The 22,086-nt window shown below is 39.9% G+C and overlaps 3 protein-coding genes across 3 annotated transcripts; 2 read left to right on the forward strand and 1 right to left on the reverse strand.

Annotated features, from left to right (window-relative positions):
* The first annotated feature begins 12,564 nt into the window (after positions 1-12,564).
* LOC133720475 (SWR1-complex protein 4) lies at positions 12,565-17,885 on the forward strand. The gene is made up of 16 exons (XM_062146811.1): positions 12,565-12,934; positions 13,013-13,099; positions 13,248-13,313; positions 13,399-13,458; positions 13,585-13,641; positions 13,763-13,892; positions 14,069-14,136; positions 14,375-14,467; positions 14,548-14,601; positions 15,182-15,322; positions 15,556-15,666; positions 16,188-16,283; positions 16,834-16,902; positions 17,013-17,049; positions 17,180-17,214; positions 17,309-17,885. The coding sequence occupies exons 1-16, from the start codon at positions 12,821-12,823 to the stop codon at positions 17,387-17,389; spliced, it is 1,299 nt and encodes a 432-aa protein (XP_062002795.1). The 5' UTR covers positions 12,565-12,820; the 3' UTR covers positions 17,390-17,885.
* Positions 17,886-18,921: 1,036 nt separating this feature from the next.
* Positions 18,922-20,487, forward strand: LOC133720476 (uncharacterized). The gene is made up of 5 exons (XM_062146812.1): positions 18,922-19,349; positions 19,467-19,585; positions 19,791-19,979; positions 20,084-20,135; positions 20,239-20,487. The coding sequence occupies exons 1-5, from the start codon at positions 19,047-19,049 to the stop codon at positions 20,353-20,355; spliced, it is 780 nt and encodes a 259-aa protein (XP_062002796.1). The 5' UTR covers positions 18,922-19,046; the 3' UTR covers positions 20,356-20,487.
* On the reverse strand, positions 20,431-21,704 carry LOC133720477 (nifU-like protein 1, chloroplastic). The gene is made up of 3 exons (XM_062146813.1): positions 21,300-21,704; positions 21,001-21,137; positions 20,431-20,906 (listed from the first exon to the last, which is right to left on the reverse strand). Exons 1-3 carry the CDS (start codon positions 21,637-21,639, stop codon positions 20,718-20,720), a joined length of 666 nt encoding a protein of 221 aa, XP_062002797.1. The 5' UTR covers positions 21,640-21,704; the 3' UTR covers positions 20,431-20,717.
* Positions 21,705-22,086: the final 382 nt, after the last annotated feature.

Below are 22,086 nucleotides of genomic sequence, written 5' to 3' on the forward strand. Positions count from 1 at the left end.
CAATCATCATTTTGGCTGAAAATTTGCAGAGACGATCTATACACTAGTATCTAAAAACAGAACGGTCGAGATGTGGATATGCGACCGAAAAGTGACTGAAAACTCGAACTTCACACGTTAATTTTCAAAGCGGAGCTCCGCTCTGGATAGGATCTATATATATATATATATATATATATATATATATATATAGAATTATTCTCAGGTGCGGACGTCTGTACCGAATTTTCGGTACGGATTTCCTGTTTTCGACCACTTTCCGGCTACATTTTTACATCTTAACCGTTTAGTTTTTAGGCCCTAGTGTATAGATCACCTCTACAAAATTTCAGCCAATTTGGTGATCATTAAGCCATCCAAAACTGCATTTTACACGAACGGACCGAATCTGTCGAACCGGAACCGTTCGTATTTATAATGGTAAATTGCAGTTTTGGATGCCTTAACAATCACCAAATTGGCTGAAATTTTGCAGAGGTGATCTATACACTAGGACCTAAAAACGGAACGGTTAAGATGTAAAAATGTGGCCGGAAAGTGGTCGAAAACAGGAAATCCGTATCGTCCGCACCTGAGACGGACTGTATATATATATATATATATATATATATATATATATATATATATATATATCTCAATAGTTCCATTTTAAGAATTATAAGCATTTGGATATCCAAATTAATTGCCATATCTTCAAGTTTTTCCATACTGTTTTTTGAAAGTGCTTAAACTGTTCATCAGTAATAATAATAATATTATTCATGGTTGGTTTGCCTAGAGCAAATGCTCCTTGATTGTTGGATATATGTTTTTCTAAAACATATGCTATTTTAGTGATTCAATTACGTCTTCCTCTAGTTTTTGCTTCATAGCTTTGCGTTTTGATCCCCTGTTGTAGCCAAATCATCCTTAATTTATGTTTCCATATGACCTCTTGATGGTCCATATATTTTCTCATGACTGCTTGTCCCGCACTCCCACTTCAAGACCATCAAAAGGTAAAGCTTGAAGTTCATTATTTAAATTCTGTATCATTCCCGGCAAGTGTCCAATTGTCTCACAATCCCAATTTTTCAATACTCGTGAAACTCGAGATAAACTATGAATCACATTAGAGGAAGCATTTCCATCGTCCCATTTGCTCATGATAAGTTGTTCGCATTTCTTGTGATGGGCACGATCATCGGAGCCTATAATGGTTTTGCGATTACAAAAATCAAAGAAACTTGGTTTGTTTGGAGAAGCAGTACTCCCTTTCTGCTTTCTATCACCATCGCCCATTGGGAATGTAGAACATAGGGATGGCAATGGGACGGGTTGGGAATGGAGATCACAATACCGTCTCCATCTCCGGGGTCATTCTCCACCCCTATCCCTAATAAAAATATATTGTGGATTCCCCGTCCCCATCCCCACTGGGGACTAAGCCTCCAAACCGGCCCCAAATCCCCAATAAGAATTTAATAAATAAAATAAATTTTTTCTCATATTGCCTTTTTAAAAATCAAAATCCACAACAAATAAAATTAAAACATAATTAAATTCATAAATCATAATTAAGTGAGTGCAAAAGTCAAAATATCATTAAAGTAAAAGTGTAGCCATTAAAGTAAAGTAGTAAATGTATATATTTGTGATTTATATTATAAAAAATAAATTAATATATCTATAAAACTTAAAATATATATAAATTAAATATATGTATATATTATTGGGGCGGGTTTGGGGATGGGGATCACAATACCATCTCCGCCCCATCCCCAATCTTAGATAGCGGGAATTGGGGATCCCTATCCCCATTCCCCATTTTTTCCCGAATCCTCCACCAATTAGGGGCGGGTATCCAATAGAGCTCCACCCCGCTGGGGATTTTTGTCATCCCTATGTAGAACCATAATTTTCAGCATCTCATACGGTATCATCATGACAAATGAGAATGTCCAAACTGTCCTTAAGCTAAGCCCAAGCCTCATAACTAGCCTAATATGGATTAAGATTCGTCAAAGAACACAGTCCATATAGGCCCAAAAGACATATATGCTCCGCACAACAAAGTGACTTCGTCTTAAAGCAGAGCTTAACTCTATCCAACATATGAGCCTTCGTACTGTACTGAGCGGGCTCTAGAACGTATTCATCAACCAAAGTGTGGAGTCAAATATCTCGCTTACCAAGTACAGATTCGAGACCAGCAATGAGGTGACCAAAATACATATATGCTCATATTTTCTTAAATTTTTATGCCTCTTAATCTTGATGTTTATGTTTATTCTCATTATTTAAGATCATTTACTTAGTTTAGTGTTTTTAGAGGTATAAAGACTAAGGATAAGAAAAAGAAACAAAAAGAGAGAAAAATGATTGAAGGGTGTTAATGTCCAAGATCTAGCGGTAGCTAAATCCAGTTAACACTGGTCCTAGCTCGGACCGCTATTAAAGGAAGCGTAGCACTAGCGTCACCTGTCAAATGAAATACAAAGGGCGTCAAGGGAGAGACCGCGGTTAGCGATCTTCTTTACTCTGATGCCTAAGTCAGTCAATGTATTTATGTTGACAGAATAAGGTAAGTAATAAATGCATAGTTTATGAGGAGAGAGGAATAGACCTTTTATAGGTGAGGAGAAGACTGATCTCTTCCTTGCTTTCGATGTGGGACTGATGTGCGTCAGTTTGCAGTTTTTGATGTCTCAGTGAGGTGACCTTGATGTGACACGTGACGGCGCGTCAGCGGTGATCTTGGCATGAGCCTGATGAGCTTAGGTGATAGCCTGTCTGACGGTGTTCCCGGAGGTAACATCCTTGACGGTGCTGGTGTGAGCCCCGGAAAAATGTATCGAGCTTAGTGGAGGTCGTACAATAAATCATTTAACGATCTTGATAAGCATCAAAGTACTCGAGAATATTTTCAGAAATTCTCATAAGGTGAAGTCTTCGATTTAAGGATTGGAAATAAAGTACACAACACGACAAGTTCGTGGAAATTTTCGGGGAATTTTTCGGATACCCGAGCTATTTATAGTAATTTTCCGAAGTTATGGGATTTTAGAAAAATTTAGATAAAAGAAATTACCACGGTGTAATTCAAATTAGCTTCATGTGATTAAGAATTGTCCTTCGCGGTCGACTTCTGGTTTGTCCTTCGCGGGTCTGATCGGCTGAAGGAACTCGTGTTGCACGGTCGGAGGCTGCTGGGGGGTGACGGGATCGCGGCAGATTGGTCGGGCTTTGATCGGACAGATCCGATCCGGGTTGGATTCCTTGAATCTGATCTGGGGAAGGCTTTGTTTGGCAGAAGCAATACTTATCCATGGCGCGGTGATGGACGTCCGGCGGCGGTCTGGCTGTACCGGCTGGGCGGAACACTCAGCGGTCCGGCGACGGTGGGTTTGGACCAAGCTTGGCTGACGACATGTGGTCTTCCTGTTTCCTTGGATGAGGCTTGGGCTTGGGCCCATTTTTTGGGCCTGGCCTGGGTTGGATTTGTTATTTATGTTTTTAGTTTTATTTATTTTATTTGGTTAGTATTATTGTCTCGCATTTGGCGTGAAATAAATCCCTGCATGTATCTTGTAGGGCCAGTCGGGCTAAATGTCTGTGCCTGCACTCTTAGTGCCTTGTCTGGCCTAGTAAGGAGGCGATCCATTGTTAAATGGTCGCAACCTCCTAGTGGCAAAATGAAACTAAGTGTCGTCGGATTTATTTTCCGGCGGCAAGATAGTAGGAAAGCTGTGATTTTAGTAATTATGCTTCGTTGTAATCGAGTTATTTTTCCGGTGTGTCACCGCTATATCAAAGTAAATGGAGTAGCCAGCAGTGCACTCTTTGCTAATTGGTGCTTGTTAGAATACATGTATTTTGTAGAGTCGCCTGATATTATTTCGGGACCTCTAGATGCTTATTGTAATAAGGGGTTTAGGCTCAATGTCCCCCCCACCTTGTATTCGGCAGTTTCATTAATCAAGGCTTGAGGGCAGCTGCACCAGCCCTTCTTTAAAAAAGAATTGTATATTATATTATTACTTGAGAAAGAATAATGATTTGCTTGATTCCTTATTTTCTAGAACATAATGAGTCCTGCATATTAAATTTGTACATGAGAAGGATAATTTGTATAGTTAGGATATTTGACTTTACCTGTGGAATTCCTCTTACTCTAATCCAAAGTGCTTAGTTATCCAAAAGTACGGACATTAGATCTGATCAACCATCCATCGCAGGTCAGATAAGTAAAACATGGTCAAAATTCCAAGGGATTCCTCGAAGTACTCTTCTCATGTCTGAGTTCGATGTGAAAGAGAAGATGATACGATCAAAGTTCTCCCTTTCGGAAAATCTAGATATCTTCTCGAACCATCCATAATCGCTTCATCGTACCATTAAAAGCCTCAAAGAAAAAATTCTTTGTAGTGAAAAGTTACTAACCATCCAAAATTAGTTGGCTTCAACTTCTGCAGGGTTCTCAATCTAAACCATATCCTCATCTTCTAGCACCAAACGTTTGGCCAGATCTACCAAGGACTCCTTCATCACGCACAACCAACTTGTCAAAATAAAACACCACCACCACACCAATCAAATTCTTCACCACATAAAGTAACAGAGGATTTGATTGGTAATGACACTAGATCTCTATAAAGTGAAACCGTTGACAAAACACCAACTTATTGAGAGATAATAGACTCCCTCATGTTCCAAAATTGTTACTAGAAAATTTTCAGATTATTAGTTTGAAAATTTGATTTATAATTAGGTAAACTTCTTATTACATAGAATATTGTGACCTATTTTCTCTGAATCTCATCTGCTAGGGTTAGGATTTTGGTCTTGTGGCAGAAATTCACAGGGTTGCTATAACATCGATGAGCGCCTGTTTGACTTCCAAATTATTCCTGAAAGACAATGAGGAGTCAGTGGAGTTCGGTAACCTCTGAGCTTGAGGAAATCTTTAATATCTCCCAATTATATATTTTATGGTTAGGCGCCTTACCACCTGTAGGGCATTTAATGCTGATTTTTTCAAGTGCAATCTGGTCTATGTAAAGCTCAATGGTACAGTAAATGTGCAGGATTGGGGAAACTGATTTTGTTCATCTTCTCTAATGAGAAGGATATTCATAGGGTGAAGAAAGGAGGGCATGGTGCTTTTAGCCACACTATGGTTTTGTTGAACTACTACAACAACTTTTTGGACATCCACACAGTGCCCTTGGATTTCATTTAGATATGGGTTCAATTGTTAGGGGTGCAACTAACATATCTCACCGAGGACACTCTCCGACTGATTAGAGAGATTCTTGGATCAGTTCTCTAGGTGGACCAACAAGGGCTTAGAGATATCTAGGGTTCGCATCAAGCAGTTCATCAATGATCCAGTGCGATATGAGAGGCAGGTTATGGTTTCCCTAACTAAAGTTCTAAAAATAGGATTATGATATGAGCAAGTACTAAGGCGATACCATGTGTGCTTATTGCTCAATCATGTGGCAGCCTTATGCTTAAGAGTGAAGGTGGTGGAAGAACATGCTACAACAGCGACAACTAGGACGCTGGGATTGATAGCTCCGCTATTAGTTTTTCGGGTTAATATCCCTCCAATGCTTGTTACATCTTTGTTTTCCAATCTACAACTGCCTTTGCCTGTTCCAAAAAAAAAACGCACAGGGAGTTACCATCTGCCCTCTTTTGGAGCAACCGGTGAAGCATTTGAAGCTCTTAGGAGTGAGATGAGGTTGTGAGGAGCAGTCGGAGGATAACCATGGTAACCATTCCTGGGTTAGAGCTGGCACTAAGAGAACTTTAACCTGAGAATCTCGGGCTCAAAGGGAATGTTGAAGGTTTGTATGAGGTGATTATCATGCAGCTGAGTTCCAGAATGCAACAAAGGCAGCCCTCGTGGTCGGAGGAACACCACAAACCAGACAAGGTGAATCCCAAGACTTATTCTCCATCATCGGTGTTGTCCTTGAATTCTTTTGTTGGTATCTCTTCTCAGGGTCCTATTGGGAATGGAATAACATCCCTAACGTACTAGGGTGCACATTATAACCTTAACTAGATTCGTGGTGACCTTCCCTTATTTGTTTCATGTTGGTGTATAATAGTATATATGTTCTTAGGTGATTGCATCTTGTTCAAATTTGGGATAATCAGCCCAGTTTATGTTAGAGCTTAATTTTATTTTTTGGATTTTAGTTATGTAGTCATTTGATTAAGTGTGCATGTCTAGTGATGTGCTCATATTTTCCTATTTTGTTATGCCTCTTAATCTTGATATTTATGTTTAGTTCTCCTTGTTTATGGTTCATTTACTTAGTTTAGTGTGTTTATAGGTATGAAGAGAAAGGATGAGAAAAAGAAGGAAAACGAGAGGAAAAGGATAGAAGGTGCTTTGCAATCCTAAAAACTGAAGCAGCTTCTGCAGAATGGCTAACTTTGAGGATTATCTAGTTGTATTGAGTATTACTAGCTAGGAAGACTTCTGGTCTAGCCCTGTGTGGCTTCGGTAAATGAAGAAGTCTCTCTCTAGTATTTATGGTACTCTAGCTTGACGTCATATGATTTTCAATCAAGAAATTTATTTATTCCCCTAAAAAGCTAAAACAAAAGACTAAACTTCCTACTTTTATACGTGTTATCAGTTATCACCAACTCGATAATCTTTTTCTTTCTGACCTAGTTGCGCTTAGACTCTGCTAGGGTTTCTCTTCGACATAACGTCATCGACAAATCTCCCTCCATCAATCATAACGGATCCAATCTCCAGTCACACGGTTGCTTTCGCTCTATCTGATGATGCGCATGTTGACTTTGGCTTGGCCGGAGGCGCAGCACTTCAAGACAACCACCACTACATGGTAGAAAGATTGTCCACTCAACGACCTAATGTTCTTAGCTTCATTGGAACATTGCTAATTGTTTAGCGTATAAGATCCGGGCTCTCCATTTGTGTTGTGAGGGATCGCTCTGTGTTTCAATTTGACAAAGAAAAGGATCAAAATCATTTTTTGAATGGAGGTATGTGGTTTTAATGTAACTCTATGCTGGTGCTTGCTTTGTATGAGGGAGTCTCGGCAGTTGATGCAATTCCCCTCAAAGCGGTGGAGATTTGGCTCACTATGAAGGGGTTACCACCAGGTTTGAGAAACAAGATGTCTGTTTATTATTGGTCTCCGATTGGGCTTGTCATACGCTTTGATCAGATTACTTTGAACTGTAAAGAGGAGGAGCAGCGTATTAGAATAGAGATTGATACTCGGTGTTGCTTTAGGGTTTTCAGAAGCTTTTTTTTTCGGCTTCAATGACTATTGATCTAACTTTGGTGTATGAACGTGTGAAGGGGTTATGCAGGGATTGTGGCCCCTTTGAGCACAACATAGAAGGCTGCCAAATGTTTTTGAAGGAGAAAGATGCATTGGCTGCTATAGTTGGGCTAACCTTGTTTGAGTTGAATGCTGCTAGGGTTTCAAGAATTGGAGGCTTATTGAGCCCTGAGGCAGTGCAGAAAGCTGTTGTAGATACCTATACTAGCAAGACTATTTTCTATGTCACCAAGCATAAGTAACACCCTCTTAGGGGGGCCCACAAGCCACAATGAGACCCAACCGCGACTTGCATCTTGTAGCCCAATGTCCAAGCTACGCCATGGTAGTCGGAAGCGACCAATACCTCGCCGGGAAGCCACCTTCCCAGCCTTGCCAAGTTACCTCCATAATATGACTTCTACACTAGAATGGTGGGTTTAGCATCCCACATGGAAGAAAATGTAAGATGGAGGGGTCCCTTTTACCCCTCCTCCCACTTAAACACCATCCTATTACAACTCATGTAATCCCCTTGGGCCGCAAGGCCCAACACACATAGTTGAACATTCAAGTGGATGTAGTCTCCAGCTAAGGCGGGAGACGAACCACTATACTTCTTGTGTCTTCTCTCTTACTCTCTCTCTCAAAATGTTAATTAGACCCCTCGGTCACTAACATTAACAGCTGCTATGCATAAAGGTCAATTAGCTTTCTTCTTAGAGCATTTGAACTCTGGCCTGCAAGCTGCAAGTTTACTGCGAAAGTTGGTGAGCCCAATTCTATCAATTTTGGAGCCTAATAAGGAGGTGATGATGGGGGGTATTATGGCTGCTCAGTTTTTACAAAAAAAAAAAGCAGCATTAATTTGTCGGGATTGGGGAAGAAACCTATGGAATTGAGTGGCCATAAGAGGGTGGTTGAGGTGATGTTGGCATGATATGGGAAGAAGATTTTAGCCCTTCCTGCTACTGACCTGCCTGTTGGGGAGGATTTGCTTTTATCACTACCACAGGAAAAAGGCAGATTGACAATTTCTCCACAAAAGGTGAAGAAGAAGCTCGGACGCCCAAAGGCTCAAAGAATAAAGTCAAGAAGGAGGGGGCTTTAGTGGTGGAGTCTCGCCCTATGCTGAAAGGTAGAAAACGTTTTCTGAAGTTACTTGAGGAAGAAGACTCGGGGGCAACTGACTGATGGAGAAGAAGGAGCTACTACTCATTGATGAGAAGTAAATTGGTGAGGAAGCACTAGTCTGTTCCAACTGACTCTTCAATTGGTGAAGGTTATGAAACGGTGATTATGGCTGAATCGGGTGAGAGGGTGATTATCTCATTTGGAGAAGTTATGGTGGAAGTTGGTGAAGTCATGGTGGAGACTCCGAAGTTAGTTGAGGAGATGATTACCTCAACTGAGAAACCTTCATCCGTTTTTGTTTCTGCATGAGTGGGAAGATCAACAAGTAGATTAGCAGCTTTGTTGTTAAATTTTTTTCATCTTCAGAGTATTAAATTTTCTTTTTTTGGGGGCTACAAAAAAGTTGGTGTACTAAGGGTATATTTTTTGTAGTATATTATTCAGAGAGGTAATACTAGAGTAGTGTGCGCTAAATAATATTTTTTTTTCTAAATAATAGTCTTTCAATAGGACTCCAAGACGTTTTCGTTTTGAGGAAATGTGGCATGGACATGATCAATGTGTGAATATCATTCAGAAACAATGGGCACGCCCTCTCATGGGTAATGCTCTGCATCAGTTAGGACAGAAGATTCAATATACAGGGGAACAACTACTCCAATGGCACAATGTGGAATTTGAAAAACAAAGAGTTGAGATACGTGTCGTCCAGGAGAAGCTCAACGATATAATGAAGGAGCCATACTCTCCAATGCAATATGAAGAGCAGTGCTTGCTTTATGTAAAGTTGAGCCAATTATTAGCTCAGCAAGAAAAGTATTGGAGGCAACGTAGTAGAACTATGTGGCTCAAGGATGGCGATAGAAACTCCACATTTTTTCATAAGAAAGCTACCAATCGGTACAATCAGAATTTGATAAAGGGTCTGATGGATAACTTGGGAGAGTGGCAATCTGACTCGGCGATTGTCAAGAGATTGTTGGTTGACCATTACAAGCAAGTTTTCACGGAAACATGTACAAATATGGATGCCATACATGCTGTTGTTTCTGCCACTTCACCAAGAGTGTCCCCGGAGATGAATGCAGCCCTTCTTCAAACCTATACTGATGAGGAAATCAAGACAGCACTTTTTCAGATGCACCCTTCAAAGAGTCCGGGACCGGATGGCATGTCCCCATTCTTTTTCCAAAAATACTGGCACATAGTAGGTATGGATGTTTGCATGGCTATTCGCAAATTTCTAGAAAAAAGGCGAAGCATGGGATGCCTCTAATTTCACGCACTTATGCTTGATTCCAAAGATTCAAAACCCTACTGATGCTTCTCATTTCAGACCTATAGCACTATGCAATGTTATTTACAGAATATGCTCCAAAGTTGTGGCAAATAGGCTCACGCGGTGTTTGTCGGATATCATCTCGCCTTTACAGAGTGCTTATGTTCCGGGACGACTTATTTCTGATAACACTTTGGTTGCTACGGAAGCAGCTCATTTTATGCACAAGCTTACAACTCAGCAAGAAGGTTTTTTTCATTAAAGCTTGATATTAGCAAGGCATATGATAGACTTGAGTGGAGCTTCTTGCATGCTATGTTATCCAGGTTAGGGTTTGCAACAGATTGGGTTACTATGATTATGACTTGTGTGACATCTTTTAGTTACGCAGTGTTGGTTAATGGAGAAGCTACTCAGAAAATTAACCCCACAAGGGGCATTAGGCAGGGTGATCCCCTGTCACCATACCTCTTCATTCTTTGTGCAGAAGGTTTGTTAGCTTTCATCACACAGGCTGTGTCAAATAGCTCTATTACGGGTTTGAAGATGTGCCCGCAGGCTCCTACTTTACATCACTTATTTTTTGCTGATGATAGTTTCCTGTTTGGATATGCAAATGTAACTGAATGTGTCAAGTTTCGTGAAATACTAAACGTTTATGAGGAAGCGTCGGGACAGAAAATAAACTTTCAAAAGAGTAGTGTGGTTTTCAGCAGAAATGTGCCGGAAGATGTTCAAACCAACCTTGCTACCATTCTAGAGGTTCAATTTGTGGAGGAGCATGACCGATATCTTGGTCTCCCATTAAGGGTTGGTAAGTCCAAGTCTGCTATTTTTGCCTATATCAAAGAGAGGCTCAGTAAAAAACTCATTGGCTGGAAGTCAAAGATCCTTAGTTATGCGAGTAAGGAAGTTCTGATCAAAGCTGTTGCACAAACAATGCCTTTGTATACTATGAATTGTTATCTTTTGCCTAAAGGTCTTTGTGATGAGTTGCATCAACTGTGTGCTTCTTTCTTTTAGGGAGACACGGATGAGAAAAAGAAGATTCATTGGCGTAGTTGGGAGATTATGTGCCTTACAAAGCAAGAAGGAGGAATGGGGTTCAAGAATCTCTATGCTTATAACCTTGCAATGCTTGCAAAGCAAGGTTGGAGGATTGTCTCAACTCCGGATTCACTTATTGCAAGATTATATAAGGTTCGATATTTTCCTCATTGCACCTTTTGGGAGGCTGAAATGGGTGACTCCCCATCCTTTTCTTGGAGGAGTATTATGAATGGTAGGCCGGTTTTGCAAGCGGGAGTGAAATGGAGAATTGGTGATGGCACTTGTGTGAGTATTTGGAATGACCCATGGATACTGACTTGTTCGCTGCCTCTGTTGGAAAAACCAGTAAATACTGAGTTTAACTTGGTCAGTGACTTGATCAACTCTCATGAACGAAGGTGGATTCCAACTACAGTCCATTCTCTTTTCAATCCAAAAATTGCTAACCGGATTCTTTCTATACCTCTAAGTCGGCGTGTGACCAATGATCGCCTAAGTTGGAGTCCTGATAAGCGAGGCAGATTCACAGTAAAGTCTGCTTACTGGATTGCACGTGAGACAGTGCTAGGTAATGTATTAACAGGTACCTCCAGTGGTGACCCATTCGCCCTGCTGTGGAAGACTTTATGGAAAGCTCGAGTACCAGGTAAGGTGCAAGTATGCATCTGGAGGGCAGCGAACAATTTGTTACCAACTCGGGCCAGGTTGCTCAATAAGGGCTATACAGCAGATACCAATTGCCTGATTTGTAATTACAGGTTAGAAGATACCTCGCACTTATTTTGCCATTGTCCTGCTATGGTTGAGCTGGTATCTGCACCCCCACTATGCCTGCAAGCGTCATTACTACCTTCTCTTGATTTTAAAGAGTGGTTACTGGAGCGTGCAATGCATCTCAACTTGGCCACTTTTGAAAAGTTGTTAATGCTTCTATGGACTCTATGGAAAAACCGAAACAATCAATTATGGAATAATGTAGCACAATCTGCATCAAGCATGCTTCTCTTCTCTATGGCATGGCTAGATGAATTTCACCAAGCTAGAGACACACATACAAATACCGGAAGTGCGGTCCGGGGTTCAAAGCCACGCTGGCAGCCGGAATGTGAAGAGCGGTGTAAGCTAAATGTGGATGGTGCTTTTGTGCCTTAGATGACTAGGGGTGGAATTGAGGGTGTGCTTCGTGACTCTCAAGGGAGTTTCAGGGCAGCCTTTGCTCACACGGAGCAGCATGTTGCATCACCACAGCAGGTGGAGCTTCTTGCCATCAGAAAGGGTTTGGACTTGGCTAAGTCTTTGAATTTGCAAAATGTCACCATTGAAAGTGACTGCTTGGAGGCAATTCAGTTGCTTAGCAGTGCAGACCATGCATGAGCTTGATGCCAATGGGGCTCTGTTGGATGATATTGGGGTTCTGATGGAAAGTATCCCAGGAGCAAGGCTTGTTCATGCTCCTCGTACTTGTAATGCAGTAGCGCATAGACTTGCTGCTACTGCTTTTGAATCTTTCCAACACGAGGTCTGGTTCTACCAGCCTCCTAATCTTATACTTGATGTACTGCAGTATGACTCTGCTCATACTATGTAGCCTCCTTCAATAAAAGTTCGTACATTGTTTTAAAAAAAAGTCATTATTGTACCACTTGCTGAATTAGATAAAGAATGACTTTTTCAACTCAAAAAGTTATCACCAACTCGAACATATATACTAATTTTTTTTTTGTATGTTATGAGGTGCAGCATTATGTATAATTTCAGTTTATTATGCAAGTAAATAAAAATTGTGTTGACATATGAAGTCACATCCTAGTATTAGGAGAGTAAGAGCACCTATGTTGTTAAGAGGATTTGGCGCTTTGGAGATAAAATTCCCGCTCGGTTGTGAAGGGTAAAGTGACGACTCTTTGCGGGGAATTTGAAGTCTCAGAATTTCAGCCCTTGACTGCGAATCCCCACCCCCCTGTCACTCTAGTTTGCTAAACCAGAAGCTTCATTTTTGCGCTGTGCATCCAATTTCACAAGAGAAAAACAAAACCCTAGATTTTGGGGGAAATTCAGAATGGATGCCAAGGACATCTTGGGTTTGCCCAAAACCACGCATCCCCTATCGCAGGAGAAGAAATCGCGACCCCCCAAGGAGTCTCAGCGCAAACCCGATGGCATTTCACGCGAGGTAATCTCACAATTCACTGATTTCTTCGATGCTAAATCATCGCGAATTGACATTGATGCCATGTGTTTGGCCTTGTAGGTCTATGCCCTAATTGGCGGTGTGCCACCTCTCATGCCTGCAATTGAGCCCTCGCAGCTCAAAAAACGCCCTCCATCAGATGAGAAGGTTTTTCGATATTTCACTTGCTCACATTTGTAATGCAGAAGATAGTATGCATTTGGTCACTGTTTTGGATTTGAATTGCTGCTAGTTGGTGTAGGCTGTTTCGAATATCTGGGCCACTGTTAACTTTGTTCTGTCAATCTGCTTTCAGATCACTTGGCAGTGGCTTCCTTTTACGAATTCTGCTCGGAAAGATGACTTGCAGCTTTACCATTGGGTGAGTTTTTGTACATTATGAGACGTGCCCCTCCTAATACTAGCCCCCTGCTCGGACGATGTTTATGTTGACATCTACTTTGCAGGTTAGAGTTGTCAATGGTGCCCCACCTACTGGTGACTACTCCTTTGCCAAGTATAACAAGGTATTTACAGAAGTATCCTCCACGGCCTCTCTTCCTATGGAGTTGGAACTGTAACTTTGTATCATTTTGTCTCTGAATATCTAGCTTTTCTTATTTGTTTATCTTTGTTTTTTTATTTTGGTGCAGTCTGTCGATATTATCAAATACACTGACGAGGAGTATGATAAGTATTTGACTGATCCTGTAGGTATCAAATTAGTATTTTATTTGTGTGATCTTGTTTTACTTAATAGTGAGAGTGCTTTCCAATTGGCAACGTGGATTCATAGGCTCATTCTCTGTTCTTATCTCTTATCTTCACTAGATGTGGACAAAAGAGGAGACCGATCAGTTGTTTGACTTGTGTCAACAGTTTGATCTCCGCTTCATTGTGATAGCAGACAGGTTCCCATCATCTCGTACTGTGGAGGAATTAAAGCATCGATATTACAGCGGTAATGTCTATCTTTTTGCTTGACTAGGATGCTGTTGCTTGCTGTATAATTAATTATCTTCTATTATGCTCACATTACAGTTTGATTTCTATGCTTGAGTCTATACTTGATTCAGTGTAAGAAATAATATTAAACTCTGCTCTTGATGATGATAAATAACTTTCTATTCATTGCAGTCTCTCGACATATATTAATTGCTAGAGCAGCATCGCCCGCAGATGTATCAGGGCACCCTCTTGTTAAGGTCTGTTCACTTTATCAACTGAACTTGTAGTTGATTATTGCCTTCTTTTTTCATACGTGGGAACAGGCTCTCTGGGTAGAGGGTATAGCTATTTATGTCTTGCACTCTCAAAAACCTACTGGGCCTGCCCTTCTGATTAGTTTCTTTGTTGCTAAGTTATTATCATTGTGATTAAGTTCATTTGTTATATCATAATTATTTCTCTTAGTTGGTTTCTATTATTTTCTCCTTCATATAGGAACCGTACAAAGTTACACAAGAGAAAGAGCGCAAGAGAGCACTATCCATGGTCCTTTCTCAAACAAAAAATCAAGAGCGAAAAGATGCGGAGGTTTAGATTTCATCTTCAAATTTAACAATCTGAAAAGATTGTGTTCATTAACATGTCTAATCCACTTTATATTTTCTCAGGTTCTTGCTGAAGCCAAGAGAATAGCCGAGTCACGTGCACGCATGGTTGCAAGGGTAAGTCTTACAGATGGATAGTATGTGAGTGAGTTTCTCTTTTAACTTATTGGTGACTTTACAATCAACCATTGTGTATGGGGAGATTAAGCACCATGTCTTTCAAAAATATTATTACCAAAGAATTATCTTTCCTTTTGGTTTTTACTTTTCATCTGTCTAATTAAAGTTTGCACTTAGAAAATCAACTTTCATATTCTTAATGATTGTGTTGGCTCTTCTTGTATGAGTAATCACGACCATGCAAAAACTTTAGTTAACTGAACTTTGGAAGGATTAAAATGTGGCTTGGACTTGTTAGCAAATATTATCAAGAATTTAGAGTATTAGAGATCATTTTAGTTATTTAGAGTCAGACACTACGTGATTTCAAAATATTCATTCCTTTATTAATGTATTTTCTGGAAACCCTGCTTTCCCCAATTTGGTTTTGTGAACTTACAGGTTTACCACTATCCATTCAATAATCATTATTAGTATTTACTGTGCATCACCATATTGTCCCAATGTGTTGGTGGTATATAATTGGAAGGAACAGTTTTGTTCATAATCCTATGGTTGGTTTATTTGGCCTTTTTAGAGTGCTAGAGAGTTGGAGTTGCCTGTCACATTCAATGATGAGAGGGGTATTGTTCCTGGTGAAAGTATATCACCATTATCCAGCACTGTTGCACCTTCAACTTCGATGGATAATACTTCCACTCTAGGCACTCTTCGCTTGGTATGTTAAATGTTAAACTTTTCATCTGTTCCCTACTTAACTGAACTTACTCTATTGATTTTTCTTGTGAACATTTTCTTTTAGAATTGTAGGAAATTAGAACAGTTTGGCTCCACCCCAATCTATTACTTCTCCATGACCAAAAAAGTTATCAATTTACCATTATCTGAATAATTCTGTATATTTCTTTGAAATATGCAAAGCAAATCTGATTGGTTTAGAAAAATTTTCAGCTTCGAGTGTATCTTAGAACGTACGCACTTGACCAGATGATCATAGCTGCTAGCTCTTCTGCTGGACTTCGGACTATCAAGCGTGTTGAGCAAAGTTTACAAGAACTTGGGGTCTGTATATTCTTCTAGAACACTTGATTTAATATACATGCTTATGTCCTTCTGACTCTTGGAATGTGCTTTTCAGAAGTTTTTTCTCCTGCCATGCTAGTTTCCTGAATTTCAAAACTTATCATCAGATATGCTAGATCACTTGGAAATAATTCTGTTCAGTGTTGTTTATAAAACTACAGAACAATTTCTTTTGGTTGTAACAGCTTTTTAAATCTCCAAAGGCATGCCATATAGTTCATGGTTGTTGTGCTTAGTCTATTATTATATTTTACATTGAAAGTTAGGTATCAATACTCATATATCTAACTTCTTTTAGATATGGTTCAATTGAGATCAACAAATGGTCCTTGATTTCATTGCTGACTAGTTATCTATATTGGAGCCACAAATCCTTTGAATATTGCCATGTTTTATCGTTAAAGGACTTATTTATGTCAGAGCAACAAGTCCTATGATTATCTTCCTTCTCCTCATTGTTACCGCTGAACAAGTTTAAAATTCTGCATTTATCTCTACAGGTTAATTTAAAACCAAGAGTTCCAACTAAAGCTGTTTGTTCGGAGCATCTTGAATTAAGAAAAGAAATACTGACTCTATTGAATCTTCAGAAAGAGGTATTGCTTAGCTATTTCCCTTACATCCCCCCACAACACACACGCACAACCAATACTCGGCTTCTGTAATTACTGTTGGTGTATGTGTAGTGTACAGTAATGTATTGAATATGCAGTTCCACATGTGTCACTAATATGTTTGTATTGGTGTTGTATTTTTTTTATATATATCTAATGTCCCTTATGAAAATGCCTGTGGCCTCTAATGTACTGTCTTTTGAACAGATTTGAGGAACCCTTGTATTGTTTCATCTCTTTGCAATTTATTTTTGTGCACTTGTAAACCACTTGGTCGTTAAACTGCAGTTTAAAAAATTGTAAACCTTGTCCCTTATTGAACTGCTTATATGGCCTCTAATGTACTCTCTCTTGAATAAATTAAAACAACTCTCTCTTGAACAAATTTGAGCAACCATGGGATTGTTTCATCTGTTGCAATTTATTTTTGTGCACTTTTAAACCTCTTGTTCGTTAAACTGCATTTAATAGATTAGCTCTTTCTCTTCTTAAATATATTCTTTGACATAGATCAATAATTTTGGGTTATCAGTTGCAATATAAGGAGGCAGATGGTTCATCTTATCGTGACAGTACTTACGAAACACCAGGCACACCGAAGGTCAGTTTTTTGTTCTTGTGATGGGGCTTGTCAGTTGGAAACCTTGTTCCTGAAAACACTGAAAATTTTGTGACTATACTGAACCCCAGTCTTCATGTTGTGGTGATCAGGATCGCACGTTTGTTCCCGACTCAATGATGTTTGGAGGTAATGTATCAAGTGGCAACGGGCAATGATCTAGTTGCATTGCGTTTCTAATCTTTCCATGCCTGAATTTTATTGTTTATTCAATCAAATTTTCTTGCTATTGAACTTACGTTTATCCGTGCGTTTTCAGGTGAAAGAGTTGTTAAACGAGATCAGAAGCGCAAGGTAAATTACATACCAATTCCTCTATCTTTTTTCCCCTTTTGTTGCTTCTGCTGTGAAATGTGATATAACGCTCGTTACTGTTGCGACTCTCTAGGGACCTGGTAGGGTGTCAGAAGCTCCTTCATCACCTGCGCAGTCTAAAAGGCCAAGAAAGTTAAAGGCAACAGATCTGTAGTTTCAGAACAAGCACATCAGCTCCAGTCGGGTGGAATGGAGGATGCATAAATTAAATTGTGTAAAGCTCTGAGCTTTATGGTGATGAAGTTTTAAAAGTTGGAGCTACAAATTGGAGAACATGCTATCTGTTCCATCTCTCATGTGTTTCATAGTTAGCTGTAACTAGCGACGCAGATCCAGTGGATCTGCTATATGGACTTGCCTAGAAGGTAAGTTATGAATTGGCTCATCCTTTTAACAGCACCGAATTATGTGCATGTCACAAGTGGAAGTCGATTTGCTGGTAGGAAACTTTAGATTATGTGTAGTAGTTGGTCAGAAACATGAGCGCTAACCTGACTCTTTTACTTGTTTATTTATTTATTTTCTTTTTAATTATACGAGCTGAACTTTTGTTGTGTAGAAGGTTTCATATTTTCTCCTGTGATGAGAAATGCTGATGAATGTTATATTTATACAAGAAAACATTCTGTATAACATGTACTTTGCTATCAGTCAGGTTGTGCTGTACATAGATGACGTTTCTTTCAATTTACAAGGTTGTGTAGCCCTCAATCATTGGTTTTGTACTTTTTCTCCTTATGCTTGAATAGAGGGGTACAATATGGTACAAGGAGGGAAGGGGGAGTGATGAAAATAGAAGGAAATGTTTATGGTATGGTTCAAGTCAACTTCCTAAACCGAATGAAGTTTGAATAGACAAGGATCAATTTCAAATTGATACTTTTTTTCCAAAGAACATTTACCTTTAGCTTCCTGATATCTCGCTCGTGTTAAAAACTGTTTATACTATATACATATATCGAGTAGAAGCACCAGAAGCACATGGCCATCGGGCCAACCGAAAATCACGCCGGACTCACTGGACCCAGCCTTGCATGGCAGACTTAGTCACCGACAACCATGTTGACCGAAACGGCCCCTTGTGGTCGGCGCAACATGGGTGCAGACATTACCTTTCCATCTATGGGAAGGGAATCCAACGAAAATAAACAGGGCACAAGTCCCAACACTTTCAATAAAAAGATAACTCATTCCTGAAAATAGGTAAGCAACTATTTCCTCTTTATACCGTTACTATGTCAACATCATCTCTGGATAACTGACTTAGACATCGGATGGTTATAGTCTGGCAATCCTAGTCTTCCTCTGACCTTTATTTCTCTTTGCAGGTTCATTTAGCCGGAAATCTAACATAAACAAAAACATTAATATAAACAAAATAGTTACAGAACTTGTGCTAAATGACTAATTTTGCCAAATTTAATTTGAATCAGTGTCTCAAGATCATTTAAAAAAAAAAAAAACACTAAAGGAGACTGAATTTCTTATCTAGCTTAATCTCATTTTAGGTCTCTTTCATGTCTCACCACTTGGGCTAATTCAAAGGACTTACAGCGACTCAATTGAGAATAGAATTTTTTAAGACTAGACTAGAGTCACTAGACTAATGACGAACATGATCAGCATCCGTAAGCAGTGGACTACTGATCAAATGTCTGAAAGAGTTGAAAAGCATCACTTTAGAAAATGATGGAAAAGACAAAGGCCTCCAAAATATCCATTGCACTATGTGGTTCACAATTTAGTGAGGTACAAATAACCTTGCCTGCTAGGGAAATGAATCAAAACTGCCCTTTCATCTGAATTCTTAGATGCGAGCCCTCATTGGCACTGCTCCAGGCTCTATCTTTCTTCACAATTTCCCTAACAATGCCCAATGCAAACAAGCTTTACTTATTAGGCGTAGGCCCTCCTGCTGCATCAGAAAGCAAAGCACACCAACAACCAGAAGCAGCAGCAGCAGCCTCAAAACCACCTGGCCATCCCTCTCATTTTCACTTTTCGGTTCCGGTTTCGTCCTCGGTCCTCTGATTGATGGAATCCATTCAAGGGTAGAACTTGTGGTGTACCAAAATGGCTCAATCAATATTGGTCCTCTTCACACAAACGTCTGGGTAAACATTAAACTTGCCAGCATTTGATCTGCTTAATAAGCCATCTTCTCTTTTCTTTTTCTTTTTCTTTTTCTGGAAAAAAAAAATTAGTGAATGCCGGTTTTCTTGATTCGATAGGTTCCCGTCTTACTTGGTCTGTTCTACTGCACTGTCGGGTTGCTTCAACTCTTCTTGGATGAAAGGGCCTCCTTAAAGATTCCAGAGGGAAACCACCAGAAAATGCTTGCTTCTTTATTGTAAGTATATGCAATAGCTACCGTAATATATATGTGTTTCTGCTTTCCATTCTCTCTTCTTTCCAGTGTCTAGTGCTCTTCACAGTTCATGAAAGAAAAGTAAACACATCTATGCACAATTTCAAATGCATGTGAACACAATCGACAAGGAGAGAGCTCAATTTCATGTGTTGCCAATAATGAAGTACATTGTTGTTCGATACAGAGCACTCGTGCTATTTATAGAGTTGAGCGCTGAGATGTATAAAGCAGGCGTCGCAGACAATATAGAAGCATACATACTATTTGCAGCGGCCGAGTTTATATGGTTTTCTGTGGATCGGACGTGGTTCGGCTTCCTCCTCGCAAGCATAGTTGGTCTGGCCTGCCCGCTGGCCGAGATACCCTTAATAAAGTAAGGCTTCCTCCTCCTTTATCCTTCTGTCTAGGGAATCATCACAAACTGCTCATATACATGCCATAAGAATGTTGATGGAACTGTCTGATGCTTACATTTAGGTTCTTCAACCTCTGGTATTATCCGCAAGCGAATATCGAAATCTTTGGCCAGGTGGGTAACTTTTCTAACCAACAACTGAACAAATTTTATTGCAGAACGAAATGACTGTCCTCATTCGGGTGCTCCTTTTTCTGATACGTTTGAGTTGTTGCAGGGCCTGGTGACTTGGACACTCACTTGCTATTTTGTTTACACGCTGTTTCTGATCAATTTTTCACGCTGGCTGAAATCAGTGATCAGTTCTACTAATACGGAGAACAAGTCCTCTTAGAGAGAGTCTCATATTAGTAAAAAGACCGAGGCTTCCTCAGGCCTCAAGCCATTGTACTCGAAACAGCATTTTACATGTACCGAACAAACTTTTGAATTGCTACATTATATGATAATTCCATCTTCAAACGTCTTTACAAGTAACAATAGCAAAGTAGGAGGCTTGGAGTTGAGAAAGTCCCAGATTTGATCCGGCAAATTGTATTACATAGAAACATACTCATGTTTGCTGAAAATAATGGCAAACCACTTATTCAACAACATATACAAATTCGAAGTTAATCGTGCTATACATCAGACCTGGAGCAACAAGGTTTCCATGTCCAACAACATCTCCATTGATTGACCAAGCCGAGCTATTAGCTATCCTGTAAACACAACATTGACAATATCTGGGAACTTCTCCTTAATAGCTGCTCTGATTCCTGATCCAATGGAGTCAGGCCCCACATATTTTACTTGGCAATCCCCACCTTCAACTGATAACACTTCAACACTTCCACCAAAGTTCTTGATCGCCGGCCTCAATATGTCGAGATGACCATTCACTGCCTGCACTTACAAGTTTGGCACACAATCATGAACTCACTCCTCATGAAAATCCATCAACACTGAATAAACATGTCGAGAAATCGAAAACTCTCACCTCAACTGTGGTCTCTCTGTTCTCTTCATCAAAGACTTGTTGAATATCCTTGAGTGCATCTCCAAACTTTTCTTTAAGCACTCGTTCAATCCCCATTTTCATGGTCGTTGTTGAGCTAGGACAGCTTCCACAAGCCCCTGTTTCATAAAGTTAAATTCCTTTAAATCACAGATTCTCATTATCACAAATTGAAACACTAAAACGTTGATTTTCTGTCATGATCAAATTACATGTATGATTTGAAAATTAACAGAACCCAAAACTCAGAATTGGGAAAACAAAACGGAAATGAAATCCACCTTGGAGCTTGAGAGAAACGACGCCGTCTTCGACGGACACAACGTCGACGTTTCCACCATCGGCGATGAGATAGGGGCGGACGTCCTCGAGAACCAAATCGACGTTGGGAACTGTGAGCTCGAATTGCTTGGCCGAGTAGAGTCCCGGAGAAGAAGAAGAAGACTCGGCGGCAGCGCTTGCGTTGGAAGCTCTAACGGCGGAACCCAGAAAGATCCTTCTTTGAGGAGTTAAACGGCACCGTTTTACAAGCATAAGTTGTGGGGACTGGTGGGATTTCGCTGGGATTTGAGGAGAAGGAATTGGGGTTTTGGGCAACCAGGAGGTTGTGAGAGACGCCATGAATGAAGAAGCAAGGGCGTCCAGGCAAAATGCGATGGGTTTTGTTAAAAGAGTCTGAGAGCCCGTGTCGAATATAAATGCGGTTAATTTCTTGATTTCCAGCAGCGTAGGGTTGGTTAGGGAAAATTGATATGGTAGCAAATTTTTTTTTTTTTTTTTTTAAGGTAATAATTCATTGAAATTAGCGATTGAAATCGCTCAAGAGGGAGGGCCTCCTGAACAAGAAGGTATATTTACACCAACAATTTATTCTAGTACATTAGAAGTTTAGAACATAGATCGGAAACACCTGTATAAAATCTAGCAAATTCCAAAAGTAAATTCTCAGCATCCTCAAGATAATTACCAACAATAGAAACATTGTCATGATATTGAGATTTGTGAAGCAAACCATTAAAATCTGCTGTATGGACATGCGAGAAACAAATAGATCGACCAATCAAAATT

Source organism: Rosa rugosa, chromosome 7, assembly GCF_958449725.1.
Source record: "Rosa rugosa chromosome 7, drRosRugo1.1, whole genome shotgun sequence".
Classification (NCBI taxonomy): Eukaryota; Viridiplantae; Streptophyta; class Magnoliopsida; order Rosales; family Rosaceae; genus Rosa; species Rosa rugosa.